Genomic DNA, 15,987 nt, shown 5'->3' on the forward strand with positions numbered 1-15,987 from the left:
GAGAGTGCCAGTTATGGAAGTTGCTTTAAAGTGTGAAGCTTTGGGAAACTTTAATACCATGTTCGTTGTATCGTATCTACATCTTATTCATTTCTGATGGCCTCCAAGCCAAGCAGCCTTGAATCACGCAATAATTTTCTTGGGTTGTGTATAAAGAATTAGTTTGGAAGTATATATTCAAGGCTCCTGATTATGAACCCTCACCCTCCATTAATCCTGGCTCATCAGGGCAAAGGCAGTGTAATTGCAGCCTAGGCAGGAGCAGAATTACTGAAGAACTTCATTGCGTAGGAATGTAATTATAGCCTGCCTCTAATCCTTTAATTGCCACCAGCATTTGATGTATTGAAGGCAAGGCCATAGCATGGATCGATGGAAGAGGTGAGGGAGAACTTGTCTAGCATAAGGGAATAGGAAAAAAGTCACATTATCTGCTAAGAGTAGCTGAGAGACTGAGTAGACTGCTCTGACTCATCTGGAGCAGTGGCGGAAACTATGTAAGATTTTAGCTCTGCATTTAACACAATTCTTCCATACACACTAGTGTCTAAACTTGTCAACCTTGGACTTTCACATTCAATCTGCCTTTGGATTATGAACTTCCTGTCTAGCCGCTCCCAGAGGGTTAGATTAGGCAACTATATCTCTTCAGCCCTTATTCTTAATACAGGCTCCCACAGGGCTGTGTGTTGAGCCCCCTACTTTACACTCTCTATGCCTATAACTGCACCCCCATCATCCCAGCAATATTATTATTGTTAAATTTGCGGATGACACAAGAGCCATCGGGCTTATCTCCAAGTGGGATGAGGTGGAGTGTTTGCTCTTATGGTGCAGAGACAATAATTCGGTTCTCAACATCGCTAAGACCAAGGAGCTTATAGTAAATTACAGGAGGAATAGATCAGACATTCAGCCCCTGATCATCAGTGGAGACCGTGTGGAGCAGGTGGCCAGCTTTAGGTTTCCAGGTGTTACCATAAAGGAGGACCAGACCTGGAGTAGTCATGTTATAGCATTGGTTAAAAGGCCCAGCAGAGATTATATTTCTTGAGACTTCTCAGGAAACCACAACTGAATGAAAAACTGCTGGTGTCCTTCTACTGCTGCTCCATAGAGAGCATTTTGACCTATTGCATTTGCCTGCTGCACAGTAGCAGATAGGAAAGCACTCCAGAGGGTCATTACCATCATCCAGAGCAGGGGTGTCAAACTCAATTTCATTGAGGGCTGCCTCAGCATGGCGGTTGCCCTCAGGGGGCTGGGTGGGTGTGGCCAGGGTGGGCGTGGCCTACTGGGTGGGCGTGGCTAGAGTGCATATGGCCTACTGGGTGGGTGTGGCCAGCTCTACTTCGTTGGCATCAAGGGTACCTATGGGGGCCTGGGCAGGAGTGGGACAGATCTGAGGGTCTCTGGCAGAAGGAGGGTCTCTGGGCCAGGGCCAAGGCAGTGAAGGCCATTCCCTCACTGTTTCCAGTATGGCTTCACGGGCCACATAAAACCACTTCGCGGGCCGGATCCGGCCCCCGGGCCTTGTGTTTGACATGTCTGATCCAGAGGATTATTGGCTGCCCTCTTCTCCAAGAGCTGTAATCATATTATATACTACTGTATAGTGCAACATTGAAGTGCAATATTGGGGGCAGCGCAATGGTGAATAGAATGTGAAGGATGTCTGTATATGATGTATGATTTAACTTGTGGTTCTTACTTGTGTGTAGTGTGCACTGTGGATAGCACTTAATTTCGTTGTGAGATACCTAATGACAATAAAGATATTCTATTCTATTTTAGACATGGGAAAAAGATTCATGTATTGAATAGGTCCATGGGGCATTCTCCAGATGTTGCTCTAAAACCTACAAGATCACTAGGAGAGTTCCTGCCAAAAACAACCACATCCATCGCCAAGATGACATGGAAAATTAAAGGTGGGAGGAAGGTGCTTTGAAGCACCTTTGTTGGGAGCAAATCCAGAGTGCTACACAAGCCCTAGTATATGAAATGTGTGGGCTTTTCCCTCAAGAATAATTATAATTGCTGGGAAAGGCAGATAATGATCAGGACCAAGAGAACTACCTACCACACTCCTTCGCTTTTATTCCCACAACTTACAACTGGTCATTTAGTGACCATTCCAAGTTACAATTAACCTACTTAAACTACTTACAATGCAGATTCAAAGTTCCAACAGTTGTTTCCCCCTCCCCTGTGGTCATATGAGCAAATTAAGAAGCTTGGAAACCAGGCTGCATTTATGGCCTTTGGCAGAATCCCAGAGTTATGTGACTGTGGTTTACCACAGTTTGTGGAAAACCAGCATTTCCTTCCAGTATTTAGCAAAACTGCACCAACAGCAAACCATTGGTTTACTTAACAACCATGGCAGCCTCGTAGTGAACATGGCAGCCACTTGACGACCACCACCTTCACTTGATGACTGCCACAAAAAAGGTAGTAAAATCAGGTTGGTCATGTGACTGACCAATTTTATGACCGACATGACCTATGGCCCCAAAGGCCAGATTCCATAAGTAAAGGACTCCCAGTATATGAACTGGGAACAACAAGACACCCATTCTGTCTTCTCAGGTTTCACTAGAAAATCTTTCTTTGGAACATCTAGAGTTCTCTGAGAAATGCAAGTACTCCTCAATTTACAACCATTTGCTTAGTAACCATTTGAAGCTACAACAGCACTGGAAAAAAGGGGCTTATGACTGTTTTTCACACTTACAACCATTGCAGCAACCCTCTGGTCACATGATCAGAATTTGGATGCTTGGCAACTGGCATGTATTTTATGACAGTTGCACCCTTCCGGGATCACATGATCCCCTTTTCCGAACTCCTGACAAGTAAAATTAATGGGGAAACCAGATTCACTTAACCCCCTTGTTACTAACTTAACAACTGTAGTGATCCATTTAACATCTAAGACAAGAGAGGTTATAAAATAAGGCAAAACTCACTTAACAACGGTCTTGCTTAGCCACGGAAATATTGGGCTCGATTGTTTGTACGTTGAGGACTTCCGCAAGTGTTTATTCCCCTACTGGCAGAGGACCTGGTTATCTAAGGGACCTGGTTATCTAAGGTTACTTCTGCCAGTGTTGCAGAAGAACTGAAATGTTCCAGGTCTCTTCCATTAAATAACAGGATTTGAGGGGCTTAATAAATGGGCCTCACAGCACCTGCCTTCTGGGAGAAGTTTCTCTGCAAGATCCATCAGGTCCCCTAATCAGCACCAGAATCTGGGCCTGGTTGCACTGTTGGTTCCTATGCACAGTAATTTTTAGATTGGATGCTTTGCTTGTACTGGACATTGGGGGGTGTTTATTTGCATTGTTTTTACTATTGATGTTATTATATGCCACCCAAAAAACTGTTAGGGTCTTACAAATTTTTAAAAAATCCTTGATGGAGGTATACTTGGATTTTGAACGCACCATTCTACACATTTTGCTTCTTCTAATCCATTTTAATTCCTTCTCTTCCCCTTCCTCCTCCTTCCTCATCATGTTTGTTTAGAGCAGGGGTGTCAACTGCAGTCCGCAGGCCAGATGCATCATAGTGAAACCACGCCCACCCCCATTGCCAGCAATGTCAAAAAAGTCGAGATACCTCGGGACACGTCACGTGACATTGCGAGTTTGACACCCCTGGTTTAGAGACTTAAATCACATTGTGCTGTATCACATTAGGGTCATTTGATTTTGCTTAATGCATTATTAGTCGCCTAAAGTGACTGCACTGAGATGTATGGCCTTAAAAATTATTTAAATATATTGTTTTCATTTATTTAAATACATAAAAATGATATTCACTTCACTAATGTTGTTATTGCTACTACTGTTAGACATTATAACAATAGGGAAGGGAGCAGACGTTCATCACAAATGTTTGTGAAATTGGAGAGAAAATAACGGTAGAACTCCGTCATTAGTGTGGTGACGTCACACAAATGGCACAATTTATGTCATTTGCATTCTTTTCTGTCATTCTTTTACAGAAATGACTTCTTTACATATATAGCACCAGTAGCTCACACATGCAAGCTGCTACATCAAGGTCCTCTAAATGAAAATTTTATTGCGTGGTTAATTGTTTCACTCCATTGCAGTCCTATGCTGCAGAAGGGTAGTATCAAAGTTAGTACTGCTTTATACCACTTTGTAAGATGACCCTTGGAATAATGTGTCGAGTTTTGGTTACCACGATACAAAAAGAGGATGTCGAGATCCTAACAAGATCATAGGAAAGAAGAACATAGATGATTATGAGACTGGAGGCTAAAACATATTAAATATGGTAATAGGAATTGGGTAGATCTAGTACAGGGATAAGCAACCTTGGCTCTTTTATGACTTATGGACTGCAATACCCAGAATTCCTGAACCAGCCATGCTGACTGAGGAATTCTGGGAGTTGAAGTCCACAAGTCATAAAAGAGCCAAGGTTGCCTATCCCTGGTCTAGTCTAATGCAGAGAAGGACAACAGGTGACATGAAAGCAATCTTCCAATCTTTGAGGGGCTGTCACACAGAAGAAGGAATCAACTTACTCTCTCCAGAGCCCCAGAAGGCAGGACAAAAAGTAACTGATGGAGACTAATCAAAGAGAGATCCAAATTAGAACCAAGGAGAAATTTCCTGACAAGTGAGAACAATTAATCAGTGAATGGGTTGCCTTCAAAAGTTGTGGGTGCTCCATCACTGGAGGTTTTTAAGAAGACATTAGACAGCCATTTGTCCAGAATAGTATAGGATCTCCTGCTTGAGCTGGGGGTTGGACTAGAAGACCTCCAACGTCCCTTCCAATTCTGTTATTCTGTATTTTGTATTCTGATTAATTGATTCAGCAGACTGCTCAACTCAAGCTATGTGACCTTAAACAAAACAGGCCTTTCATAGCCATAATCCAAAGCAAGAGTTTGTAGCTTTGTTTCACACTCTCTAGTGTTATGTAATACTTTCCAGTTGACAATTAAATTGCAGATTATTTATTCCTGTTTCTGTTGCCAGCTTTTGGCTTTAGTGCCTTCAGACACTCGTTTGGCACCCCTGTGCTCTTTTTCCAAACAAGAGAGAACAGCATGATCATAAAGAATGAATTATTTACAGGAGGATCAGCACTTCCCATCATGTCAAAGCTTTGCTAATTGAGTCTAATTGAAACTTTGATGGTGAGACATACGCACCACATTTTTCAAATTTATCACAAAGAACCCCAAGGGTCGTTAAATATTTACCAGCGAGGCAGCCTAGGGGATAGGCTAGTGTATGGAAAGCCAACCAGATATTTCTTAAAAATGTCAAATCAGGATGATTAAACAAAAGTTATTACGTGCACGTTTTTGGCTGACTCATCCAGTCCTTCCCCATTGCTGATTATTGCACATCCTTCAGAGTAAAACTGGATAAGATCAAAATCCGTGTTCCTTTAACTCTGAATAATAAGGCCACACAGCTTATCTTCACTGCCTTGAGTTCCATTCATCCAGCAGTGGGATCTCACAGTAATAAACAACTTCAATTGTCATTAAGTGCTATACTCAGCTTTAATTGTACAATTCAAGCAACCCAATATAATACATAATATATATTAACATTTCAGAATTTATATCCAATACCGATATAATCTTTTTTAATCTCTAAAGGTTTAACTTACCTAAACTATTAGTGTTAGCAATTTTTAGTTTACTACTACAGTTCTTCTGTCTGTTTGTAACCCTCAATTGGGAAAAACAGCACATCACAGAGCAACGGTTTTTGAAGCAAGGTATCTGTAGATGACCAGGCTGAGCCCAAGGGAGGGGTCAAATGCATCATCAGTCTCGAGTCCCTTCATGTCCACAAGAGGTCTAAGCTCAGCCCAGCTTGAATTCCTTTGGCTCTTATCGACCGCCAATTTCCTTTGGCCATTAGTAGTTCAGATTATTGCAGAGAACCTAAGCTTGGGATAAATCTTTATTCTTATTTGAATTGCCTGGATCTTCTGATTTCACTTGTGCATGACATTTATCTCAAATGAGCTTATAGAATGCATCCCAAATCCAGGACCTATCACTCCTATAGGCAGGGCTTTTTTTCTCATAGAACGCTCAGAACGGCGTTCCAGCACCCTTTTTTTGCAAAAAAAAAGCTCCCTCTATTGGCTTTAGGAGTAGGCAATCTTGGCTCTTTTTTATGACTCATGGACTTCAACTCCCAGAAATCCTGAGCCAGCCACGCTGAGGGGAAAGAGAGAGGTTTCCAAGCTGAGCCATACTGGCTCAGGAATTCTGGGAGTTGAAATTGAGTCATAAAAGAGCCAAGGTTGCCTACCCTGCACTAGAGGAGGACATTAAAATTATTTACAAGGTTTCTTCTTTAGGAACTAAACTTTTAGAATCTAAAACAGCTAATTCAAAAAAGCCAACAGGAAAGAACCTCACATTTTTCATCTGCTTCTGTCTTTTGGAAGGTAAAATTAGATAACAAAATAATATATTTCCTATGTTAACATCTCTGCAATGAAATCAATAAAGGTAACAGGAAAGAAATGAGAAACATTTTTTTCAATGTAATATGTCAAATTTAGCTCAGCTAGAAAAATAATAGTATCTTTTGTACACTCTTGAAAACTATTTTGAATCTATAACCATCTATTACAACTAAACCACTTCAAATTAAACAATTCTTAAGAATGAAATATTCTTAATTTGGACTTTACTTTTACTGTTTGAACTGTTGTGTGTTTTGAAAAATAGATTATTTAGAATCTAGTTATGTTGCACTTCAGTCTTTAAATAATTAACCTAGTATATACATAACAATATATGATGTTTTCCATGGTGAGCTTAAAATCAATAACATTTATTAAAAAGGCTAAAATAATTTCTGGTGGTATTATCTGTACATTAAAATTTTGTTTAGTCACAATCTTTCACTTTTCACATTCTGGAAAAGCAGTGGTCATGTATCCTAGCAAAAGATGTTACATATGTGCATAAGTGTAGTCAGTAGCATATGCCTTTTTAAAAATATCAAACATGCAAAGAAACAAAAATAAGTCCAAAATATCTGTATTACATCCAGAAATGCCAACTTTGCAACCAATATTTCTCACCCATAACTGTGGCACCCTAAGGATACCTGCATACATGCAAATGCTTCTCTGGGATCAGTAACGCAGCAGGGACTGCTTTTTCCTTCCAGTAACAGATTGCTGGGAAATACCAAACATGGCCTTGAGAATTCCAATGTTTGTTACAAATTTTTCTGGATGTGGTTGGAAAGAGGCTGTTTGGCGCCGGAGACCACTGCCACGAGGAACACAGCTCTGGGTTGAGGTTCAGAGCAGCTCCGGGTAGGGGCTCAGCACGGGCCGTAGCATGGCAACTGCGGGGAGGGGAATCCCCACGGCGGCTGTGGGGAGGGGAATCCCCATGGCATGTGGTTCTGAGCCGCAGGAGCGGGGGTGCAAAGGACAGGCGGCGACGCCGTAGTAGCAAGACACCTACATCGCTCCCAGTGACAGCACCTCTGAGTTCTGGCACCTTTTAAAGAAAAAACAAAACACTGCCTATAGGACAGAAACTTGGAGAAGTTGTGATTGTTTCATGTCAAGGACAGAGTGAGGTGTGCAGGGGTAACAGGGTAAGCACTATACAGGACAGGAAGTGTGTATGAAGGGCCCTGCCTAGGATAGGCAAGTTGTGCAAGGGAGCAACAGGGTACACAAGAGGGGGGTGCAGGTAGGGGAGGGATGTGGGGGTGCCCAAGAGGTACCAAGTAGGTCAGGGAGGACACAAGAGAGGGAGGGAGGGACACCACCTAATTTGGAGAGGATGCATAAGGAGGTGAATGCATGAGGGGTGCCAAGAGGGGTGCCTTGCACAGAGGTGCAAGGAGGCATCACATGGGATAGGGAGGGTGCACCAGCATGCAAATACAGGTAGTCCTCAGCTTACAAGTTCATTTAGTGGTTGTTCAAAGATACAGCAGCACTAAAAAAAGTGACTTATGATTGTTTTTCACACTTATGTAAATCATGTGATTTACATTCAGATGGTCCTGGGTTCTTGTGAACCCCTTCTGTGAATTTTTGACAAGCAAAGTCAGTGGGGAAGCCAGATTAACTTAACAGCAGTGTTACCAATATAAGAACTGCAGCGATTCACTTAAATGTGGAGGGAAGTCACAAATGTGGGGCGAAACTCACGAATTTCTCACTTAGCAACATAAATTTTGGGCTCAATTGTGGTTGTAAGTTGAGAACTACCTGTATGTACATGGCAGGCACTGAACAGGTCACGGAGGTGCACGAGAGGTGCCATGTGGATCAGGAAAGGTGCCCAAGGGCAGATAAGAAGCACATCACGGGTCAGGGAAAGTTCACAGGTTGCATGAGCACAGCACAGGTCGGGATGGTGCAGAAGGCTGCAAGTGACGCATTGCTAGGGTCGGGGGGTGCGGCAGTGGCCAGGTTTTGGTCTGCATCCAGTTTTGGTCACCACAATGTAAAAAAGATGTTGAGACTCTAGAACAGACATGTCAAACTCGCGACGTCACATGACATGGTGCAACGTATCAGAACTTTTCCCCCATTGCCGGCAATGGGGTGGGTGCAATTTCCTTGTGACGCGTCCGGCCCACAGGCCGGCAATTGCTCTAGAAAGAATACAGAGAAGAGCAACCAAGATGATCAGGGGACTGGAGGCTAAAACATATAAGGAACGGTTGCTGGAACTGGGTATGTCTAGTGTAAGGAAAAGAAGGACGAGGAGTGACATGATAGCAGTCTTCCAATATTTGAGGGGCTGCCACAAAGAAGAGGGAGTCAAGCTATTCTCCAAAGCACCCGAAGGTAGGACAAGAAGCAATGGATGGAAACTAACCAAGGAGAGAAGCAACTTAGAACTAAGGAGAAACTTCCTGACAGTTAGAATAAATAAATAATAACCAGTGGAACAACCTGCCTCCAGAAGCTGTGAATGCTCCAACACTGGAAGTTTTTAAGAAGAGACTGAACAGCCATTTGTCTGAAATGGTATAGGGTATCCTGCCTGAGCAGGGGGTTGGACTACATGACCTCCAAGGTCCCTTCCATTATCATCATCATTATTAAGGAAACATCTCTGAAATCATGATCCTATGGCTCATGGGTTTTCTACTATTACATAAATATCACTGTATCTGGCCCAATGTCTGTATTTCATAATGAAGTAATCACAAATGAAATAATTCTGGGGACAGGTCCTGTACTTGACTGAAGGGTTGGGAAGTTACTACAGAGTTCAAATATTCAGTGGATTTTAGTATAATTCAACATTTTGCTTGCTCAGCATCAGTTATTTTGTCCAACCAAATCCAGTGAAGGCATGGATGTGTCAAACTAGCCTAATTGAAAGAAATTGCAAATATATGTTGTAATTGTCCTCTTACAGCCTGATTTATTTAAAAAATAAAAACAAAAATGGATTCCACTAAAGAATCCAGGGACAAAAGATTCTGTCTGCTTTGAACTTCCCAAGACCAGAAATTGGAATAATCTTTTAGCAGAATTTGCTAAGCAGAGGGGAAAAACTGGGTCACTGAACCAGTTGTTTGTACAAATGTGGTGAACGAGTGCTAGCAAATGTTCACTCACAGCAGGTGTGGGCAAAGCACAATTCCCTTTCACAACACCCAGACTACAGTGGTGGGATTTAAATATGTGAACAACCAGTTCTCTGTGTGGATGCTGCTTCCGGAAGTCCATTCTGGGCGTAGGCAACAAAAAATTAACTACTGGTTCTGCCGAAGCGGTGCAAACCGGCTGAATCCCACCACTGGTAGACTATCTCTTTAATATCCTGCCAAACTTCATTGGCAAAATGACTGCTTTCCAGCCACAATTTTAATCGCTATTTTTTTTAAAAAAAAAAAAGTCAGCACTGGGTTAACTCTTGACTCAGCTGCATTAGGTTCTTCCTGAAAATAATAAGAAAAAAATCATATTATATCTTCTCCAAGAATATATTGAGAAATTAGCCCCACTTTATAGCAAAATATTTTAAAAGGAGAAAAGGGCCTTAACAAGATAGAATATAACAAGTACAGTTGTTTGTGAACACATTAACTGTTTTTATTTCACCAAGAGAATCAATTCCCATTTTTAAAACTTTTTAAAACAATAACCCCCAAAATCAAATAAATAGCAGTAATAAATCGTACAAACATAAACATTGCCATTAAACATTGCCATTAAAAAAACCTATAACATAAACATAAACATTGCCATTAAAAAAATCCATAACATCCTCAAAAAATTAACTTAGGTTTTGTACTAATGGTAAGGAAGACTTATTATAATATTTATAAGCTGCTCATCTTACTCTCAAATAACACTGGGTGGCTTGTTAACATGATATCATAGGCCTCACCTAAACACTCAGATCACTTCCACAAATTGGGCATTATGATACTTGTACTCTTATGCAGAAAAAACAACCACAAACATAATCATGAGGGTAAAACTTTCAAAACCTTTGTATATTGCAAATGTGGGATACTTTTTTAATGAAACCAGACACCAATTTTACAATGGCTGAGCTTTCCCCTTGCCAAATTCACTATAACAGGCAAGAATTCAGGGAGTTGATGTCCACCCAGCTTAAAGTTGTCAAGGTCAAGAAACACTGCAATATAAGGTTAAAGCCAATGTCAGATTCAAGGGGAACAAAATCACATTTTGGGTTCTTATCTGGATCTCTGTTCATCTAGGCCAGGGGTCTTCAAACTTGTCCCTTTTATGACTTGTGGACTTCAACTCCCAGAATTCCTCAGCTAGCATGCCTGGCCGAGGAATTCTGGGAGTTGAAGTCCACAAGTCATAAAAGGAACAAGTTTGAAGACCCCCTGATCTAGGCTATTGTTTCTCTACCCTGGCAACTTTTAAGATGTCTGGACCACAAGTCCCAAAATTCTCCAGCCAGCATGGGAAGTTGTAGTCCACACATCTTAAAATTGCTAAGGTTGAGAAACACTGATCTAAACAGTTTCTGCTTTCACCCTTTCTAGGAAAGCGAATGTTATATACTAGAAGCTAACTTGCACAAAGGAGTTAATTTAACAATCAAGTTGAGTCATTTTTCTCCGTTGACTTCTAGCCAGTCCATTGCTTTGAAGTCCCTGATTCTAATGCATATTCTAGGCAGGGAAGCATCCACACCACACCGAATTTTGATATTTGCACCAAGTCTCTCTCCTCGTCAGCAGAAAGTTCGCCATCAGACCCCAGAGCTGCACCAGGATGCTGAACCGTAATGATGCTGCACTGTGAATCTTATGACATAATTCCAAAAACAGGATTGTGACGGCAAATGCCAGGACCATATTCCTCATAGGCTTTCTTGGTGTGACACACTTCGAAGAACTCTGGCTGAGAAAAAAAAAATATTAAGGATAGATCAGAAGCTGCCGCATGTGAAAAAGTACGATCAAGCAAATGAACCAGTCCAGAAGAAAAATTGGTGGTACATGATCACCTTCACAGTGCATTTATCTCCCTTGGAAATAGCAGGAATTCACCTCACAGGGCAAAGATAGAATGGCAGTTAATTTTGAAAGAAAGAGACACATATACTTAAGATATTTTTTACCAAAAGCCCTTTGGACAAGGAACAGAAATTTAAAGCAATACAGAAAGGTTTTGTTCCATTTCTAGCAGATGTTATACTACAATGCAAAGTGACTACATGCATGAAAACTTGCTGAAGTCTACTCTTACACCATGATTTCTCAAAATAAAATGATAGTTTATCTCCCATGCCATCACTCTGCTAAACAATTAATTCCCACAACACTGTCTTATGCCCTGGGATGTCAAACCATGTAATATAGCTGTATTACTATTATCCTTCTCATCTTTCCTATTACCTATTTCTTTAGCATCTTATGACTATAGCTCTGTTGTATGTATCTTATATTTTATGTTGATTGCTTTTATTTAGTATCCTATTATGATTTATGTTGTTTATTTAGCATCCTATGACCACCCCTGAATATTGTATCTTATGATTTATGATGATTGTATTTTATGACTATGATCATGATTTATCACTTCTTGCTTGTATGTACAAGAGAGCTTATGTACTGGAGACAAATTCCTTGTGCGTCCAGTCACAGTTTACCAATAAAGAACTATGTTCTATTTGTCAAAAGTCGTATCTGACTTACTATTTTTGCTTCTGTTAAGTTACCACCAGAAAGAGCTGGTTCTGAACTTGGAAGTCTCGGAATTGGCTCGGGGCTATTCCAAATTAGACTGAAAACCTATTTGAATTTTCGTGAACTGACTACAGAATTGTAAAAAGTGTTCTATGAAAGCAATTCAGTACACTGAGCAGTTAGCCAAGGACTCAAGGCTGGAGAAGGTTCACTCAATCAGATTAGAGCTGGAAGGGACATTAGAGGTCTTCTAGTCCAACCCACTGCTCAAGCAGGAGACCCTATACCATTTCAGATAGATGGCTGTCCAATCTCTTCTTAAAAACCTCAGTGATGGAGCATCCATAACCTCTGAAGGAAAGCTGTTCCACTGGTTAATTGTCCTCACTGTTAGGAAGTTTCTCCTTAGTTCTTGGTTGCTTCTCTCCTTGATTAGTTTCCATCCATTGTTCCTTGTCTTGCCTTCTGGTGCTTTGGAGAATAGTTTGACTCCCTTCTTCGTGGCAGCCCCTCAAATAGTGGAATTTGAAGCAGAGATGCTGGGGAACAAAGGCAAATATACGTGTCCCAAGTTAATGCTGAAGGAACCAATCTGGATCAGTCATTGGAACCAGAGATTTAGTCTTCCAAGCTTTCAAACTCCTGCTGTAGCCCATCCTCAGAGAACTTCTCTCTACCAAACTGTCTGCTTTGGGCTATTCTATTTATGTGGTCCTGGGCTTTGAAAGCAGCAATTGCCAATTGCAAACATCTTCAGATGTTTAGGACTACTTCTTAAATGCAGATCATCTGAGTCTGTATCCTGCAAGAAATCCTCAATTTATGAGTTCGGAATTATAAGATTGTGGTTGTAAGCCAAGGCATCACATGATGAGATCCAGAGTTATGACCTTTCTTTTAAGGAAACACTGCAATCATTAAGTAAACGCCATGATCGTTAAACAAATGTTTTCTCCAACAGGCATTTTTTTTGCTGAAAATTGGAAGTAAAACATCAGAAACTGGCCAAAAAAGTCCCTAATAACAGTTAAGTGACTGTGAGACACTGCAAAAAGCTGCAATTTGAGCAGGTTGCCAAGTGCCCAACATGCAGATCATGTGATGGGATCATTGTAGCCCTGAAAATGAGTCATAGGTAGCCCTGGGGAGGTACACTGAATGGTGATTAAGCAACCAGTTGTGAGAATTACCTGTATGTTCTTTGGATTTAGATGAATCTAATCAGATATCTTTAGAAGTCCCTGGGTCTTTTTTTAACTGAGAAATGTAATTCCCCCCCCCCCCGAGATTTTGCCTAACATTTGTTCTCTCCATATTGATCTTATTACAGTAATGCAAGGTGTAAGTCTGACCATCAATGGGAAAAACAGTGAGTTTATTTGCTGGTGGGAACAATAAAGAAGCCAATTTCTTGCCTAGGAATCGAACAGATCATCTTTTTTTATTTAAAGCATGTCAGTTATCTTTTTGCTCAATACAGAATAAGTAGAATTTTTGTCTGAGACTAAAATAAATTTGGAAAAAGTATTATTTTAAATAATGTATATAAAACAATCATTTTGCAGATGAATGGAATACAAGATACATTTTGGTATAATCATTTCTTTTGAACTGTAAACTAGTAATGGTTTTGAACTAGAATATATGAAACATTGTACAATGTATTATCTTCTTTTGGGATTTTCCTGGGTGCTGCATTGTTTCTTCCTGTTTTTTTTAAACCTATATTATTAAGTTAATAAATTCAATGTTTCTCCAAAATGTCAAAAAATGTAATCAAATTCTTAGGATGGCTGCAGCAGTTAGTAAGAGTTCAAAAATTATTTAGGCTCTTTCATATAAATAATAATTTCATATAAATAAATCACTTGCAACTTTATACAGTATACATGCTTAATATCCTGGTTTTTTCCTAGGACCAGCTGATTTAATAAAAGACATACCGTCGACGCAAGCATAGATCCGCCAAACCAGACGGCATAACGCTGCATGTGATGACTGATCACTTGAACTTCCACAGGTTTGGGCTGCAAAACACAAAACAAAAACAGAATATTATCAGAACACAACACAGGCTGAGTTAACTAGGCCTACCAGCTGGAACAGCACACTGTGTTTAATGAGTTATTATGGGAGAAGAGATTCTGAATAACCATCTGTGCGGAATTAATAAAGCTGGCTCAGATTCCAGCAATGGGGGTTGAAAATCTCTATGGCCCAATTTATTTATTTTATTTTTGGGACTTATATGCCGCCCTATCTCCCGAAGGACTCAGGGCGGCTAACAACAATAAAAAACAACAATACAAAAATTAAAAAAGAATTAAATAACAGCCCCAAAATAAATTGACTACACAGTTAAAAATTAAAACATATTTAAAAACCCCATCATCAATCCAGGTCAGCCCGATGGAAGAAAAAAGTTTTGAGGTCGCGGCGAAAGGACCGGAGGTCCGGGGCCATCCGAAGCTCAAGGGGGAGTTGGTTCCAAAGGGCTGGTGCTCCCACAGAGAAGGCCCTCCCCCTGGGGGTCGCCAGCCGACATTGTCTGGCCGACGGCACCCTGAAGAGGCCCTCTCTGTGTGAGCGTACTGGGCGATGGGAAGTCGTCCCCGGTAGCAGACGGTCCTGAAAATATCCCGGGCCTAAGCCATGTAGGGCTATAAAGGTAAGTACCAGCACCTTAAATCTCGCCTTAAATACCCAAGATTTGAGCTCTCCATTCCTAATGCAAAAGACTTTATCCTTCTACTAGAAAGAATGGCCTTGGTGGAGCAGTGGGCTAATGCCTCCTTAAGTAACACCAGCTACCTGCAATTAGTGCAGGTTCGAGTCCCTTCAGGCTCAAGGTTGACTCAGCCTTCCATCCTTCCGAGGTAGGTAAAATGAGGACCCAGATTGTTGGGGGCAATTAAGCTGACTTTGTAATAATGCCGCTTGGGGGGGGTCGAAAGCCCTAATAAGCAGGCATATACATAGAATGAAGGCTATTGCTAAGCACATTGATTTGTGCTTAAATTGTAAGCCGCCCTGAGTCTTCGGAGAAGGGCGGGATATAAATGGGATTAAAAAAAAAAGAATGGCACCCGCCTAAAATATTGTGAGTTCTGCTATTTCTTTTTACACTGTTGCTACAATTACATCTTGGATATATATCGTCCAGCAAAGAGAAAATATTGATCCTCTTTTCTTTTTTTCTCTTTCTCTTTCTTTCTTTCTTTCTTTCTTTCTTTCTTTCTTTCTTTCTTTCTTTCTTTCTTTCTTTTTTCTTTTTTCTTTTTCTTTCTTTCTTTCTTTCTTTTTTCTTTCCTTTCTTTTTCTTTCTTTCCTTTCTTTCTTTTTCTTTCTGTTTCCTTCCTTTCTTTCCTTCCTTTCTTAACTTTAGATCTTTCTGTTTCTTTCTTTTTCTTTCTTTTTTCCCTTCTTGTCTTGACTCCTGGCAACTAGCTGGATAAAGTTCCTCAGTTTTCTTGGCAAGATTTTCAGAAGTGATTTGCCACTGCCTTCTTCCTAGGCCTGAGAAAGAGTGGCTTTGCCTCTAAGACAGAACTAGAACTCAGAGTCTCCCACCTGTTAGACTGATGCCCTAACTGCTACACCGAAATGACTCTCATTCGTCCTCTGCTCCACTCCTAATAACCAGAATGAAATCCTTTGAACTAAATTTTTGCAACCAGACCTTTGACTGCCGAAAATCTCACTTTTGTTACAAAATAGTAAGATGAGCTGAAAATGTTCTAGCATTTTCTGGATGTTGCACATTTCTTTAAACCTGAAGAATTCAGATGACTAT

The 15,987-nt window shown here is 40.7% G+C and overlaps 1 protein-coding gene across 2 annotated transcripts in view; it reads right to left on the bottom strand.

Annotated features, from left to right (window-relative positions):
• Nucleotides 1-10,255: 10,255 nt before the first annotated feature.
• The window catches only part of ACTR3B (actin related protein 3B), a 40,380-nt gene continuing 34,648 nt past the window's right edge, over nt 10,256-15,987 (bottom strand). Inside the window, exons 11-12 of one of the 2 annotated variants that reach the window (XM_083377213.1) lie at nt 14,138-14,221; nt 10,256-11,402 (exon numbers count right to left, since the gene is read on the bottom strand). In XM_083377213.1, the coding sequence (XP_083233339.1) occupies nt 11,175-11,402; nt 14,138-14,221 (312 nt within the window). In that variant the 3' untranslated portion in view covers nt 10,256-11,174. Of the gene's footprint in view, nt 11,407-14,137; nt 14,222-15,987 lie in introns of both variants that reach the window. The other variant, XM_083377214.1, reaches the window with a different exon arrangement.

This window comes from Vipera ursinii (genome assembly GCF_947247035.1).
Source record: "Vipera ursinii genome assembly, chromosome: Z".
Lineage (NCBI taxonomy): Eukaryota > Metazoa > Chordata > Lepidosauria > Squamata > Viperidae > Vipera > Vipera ursinii.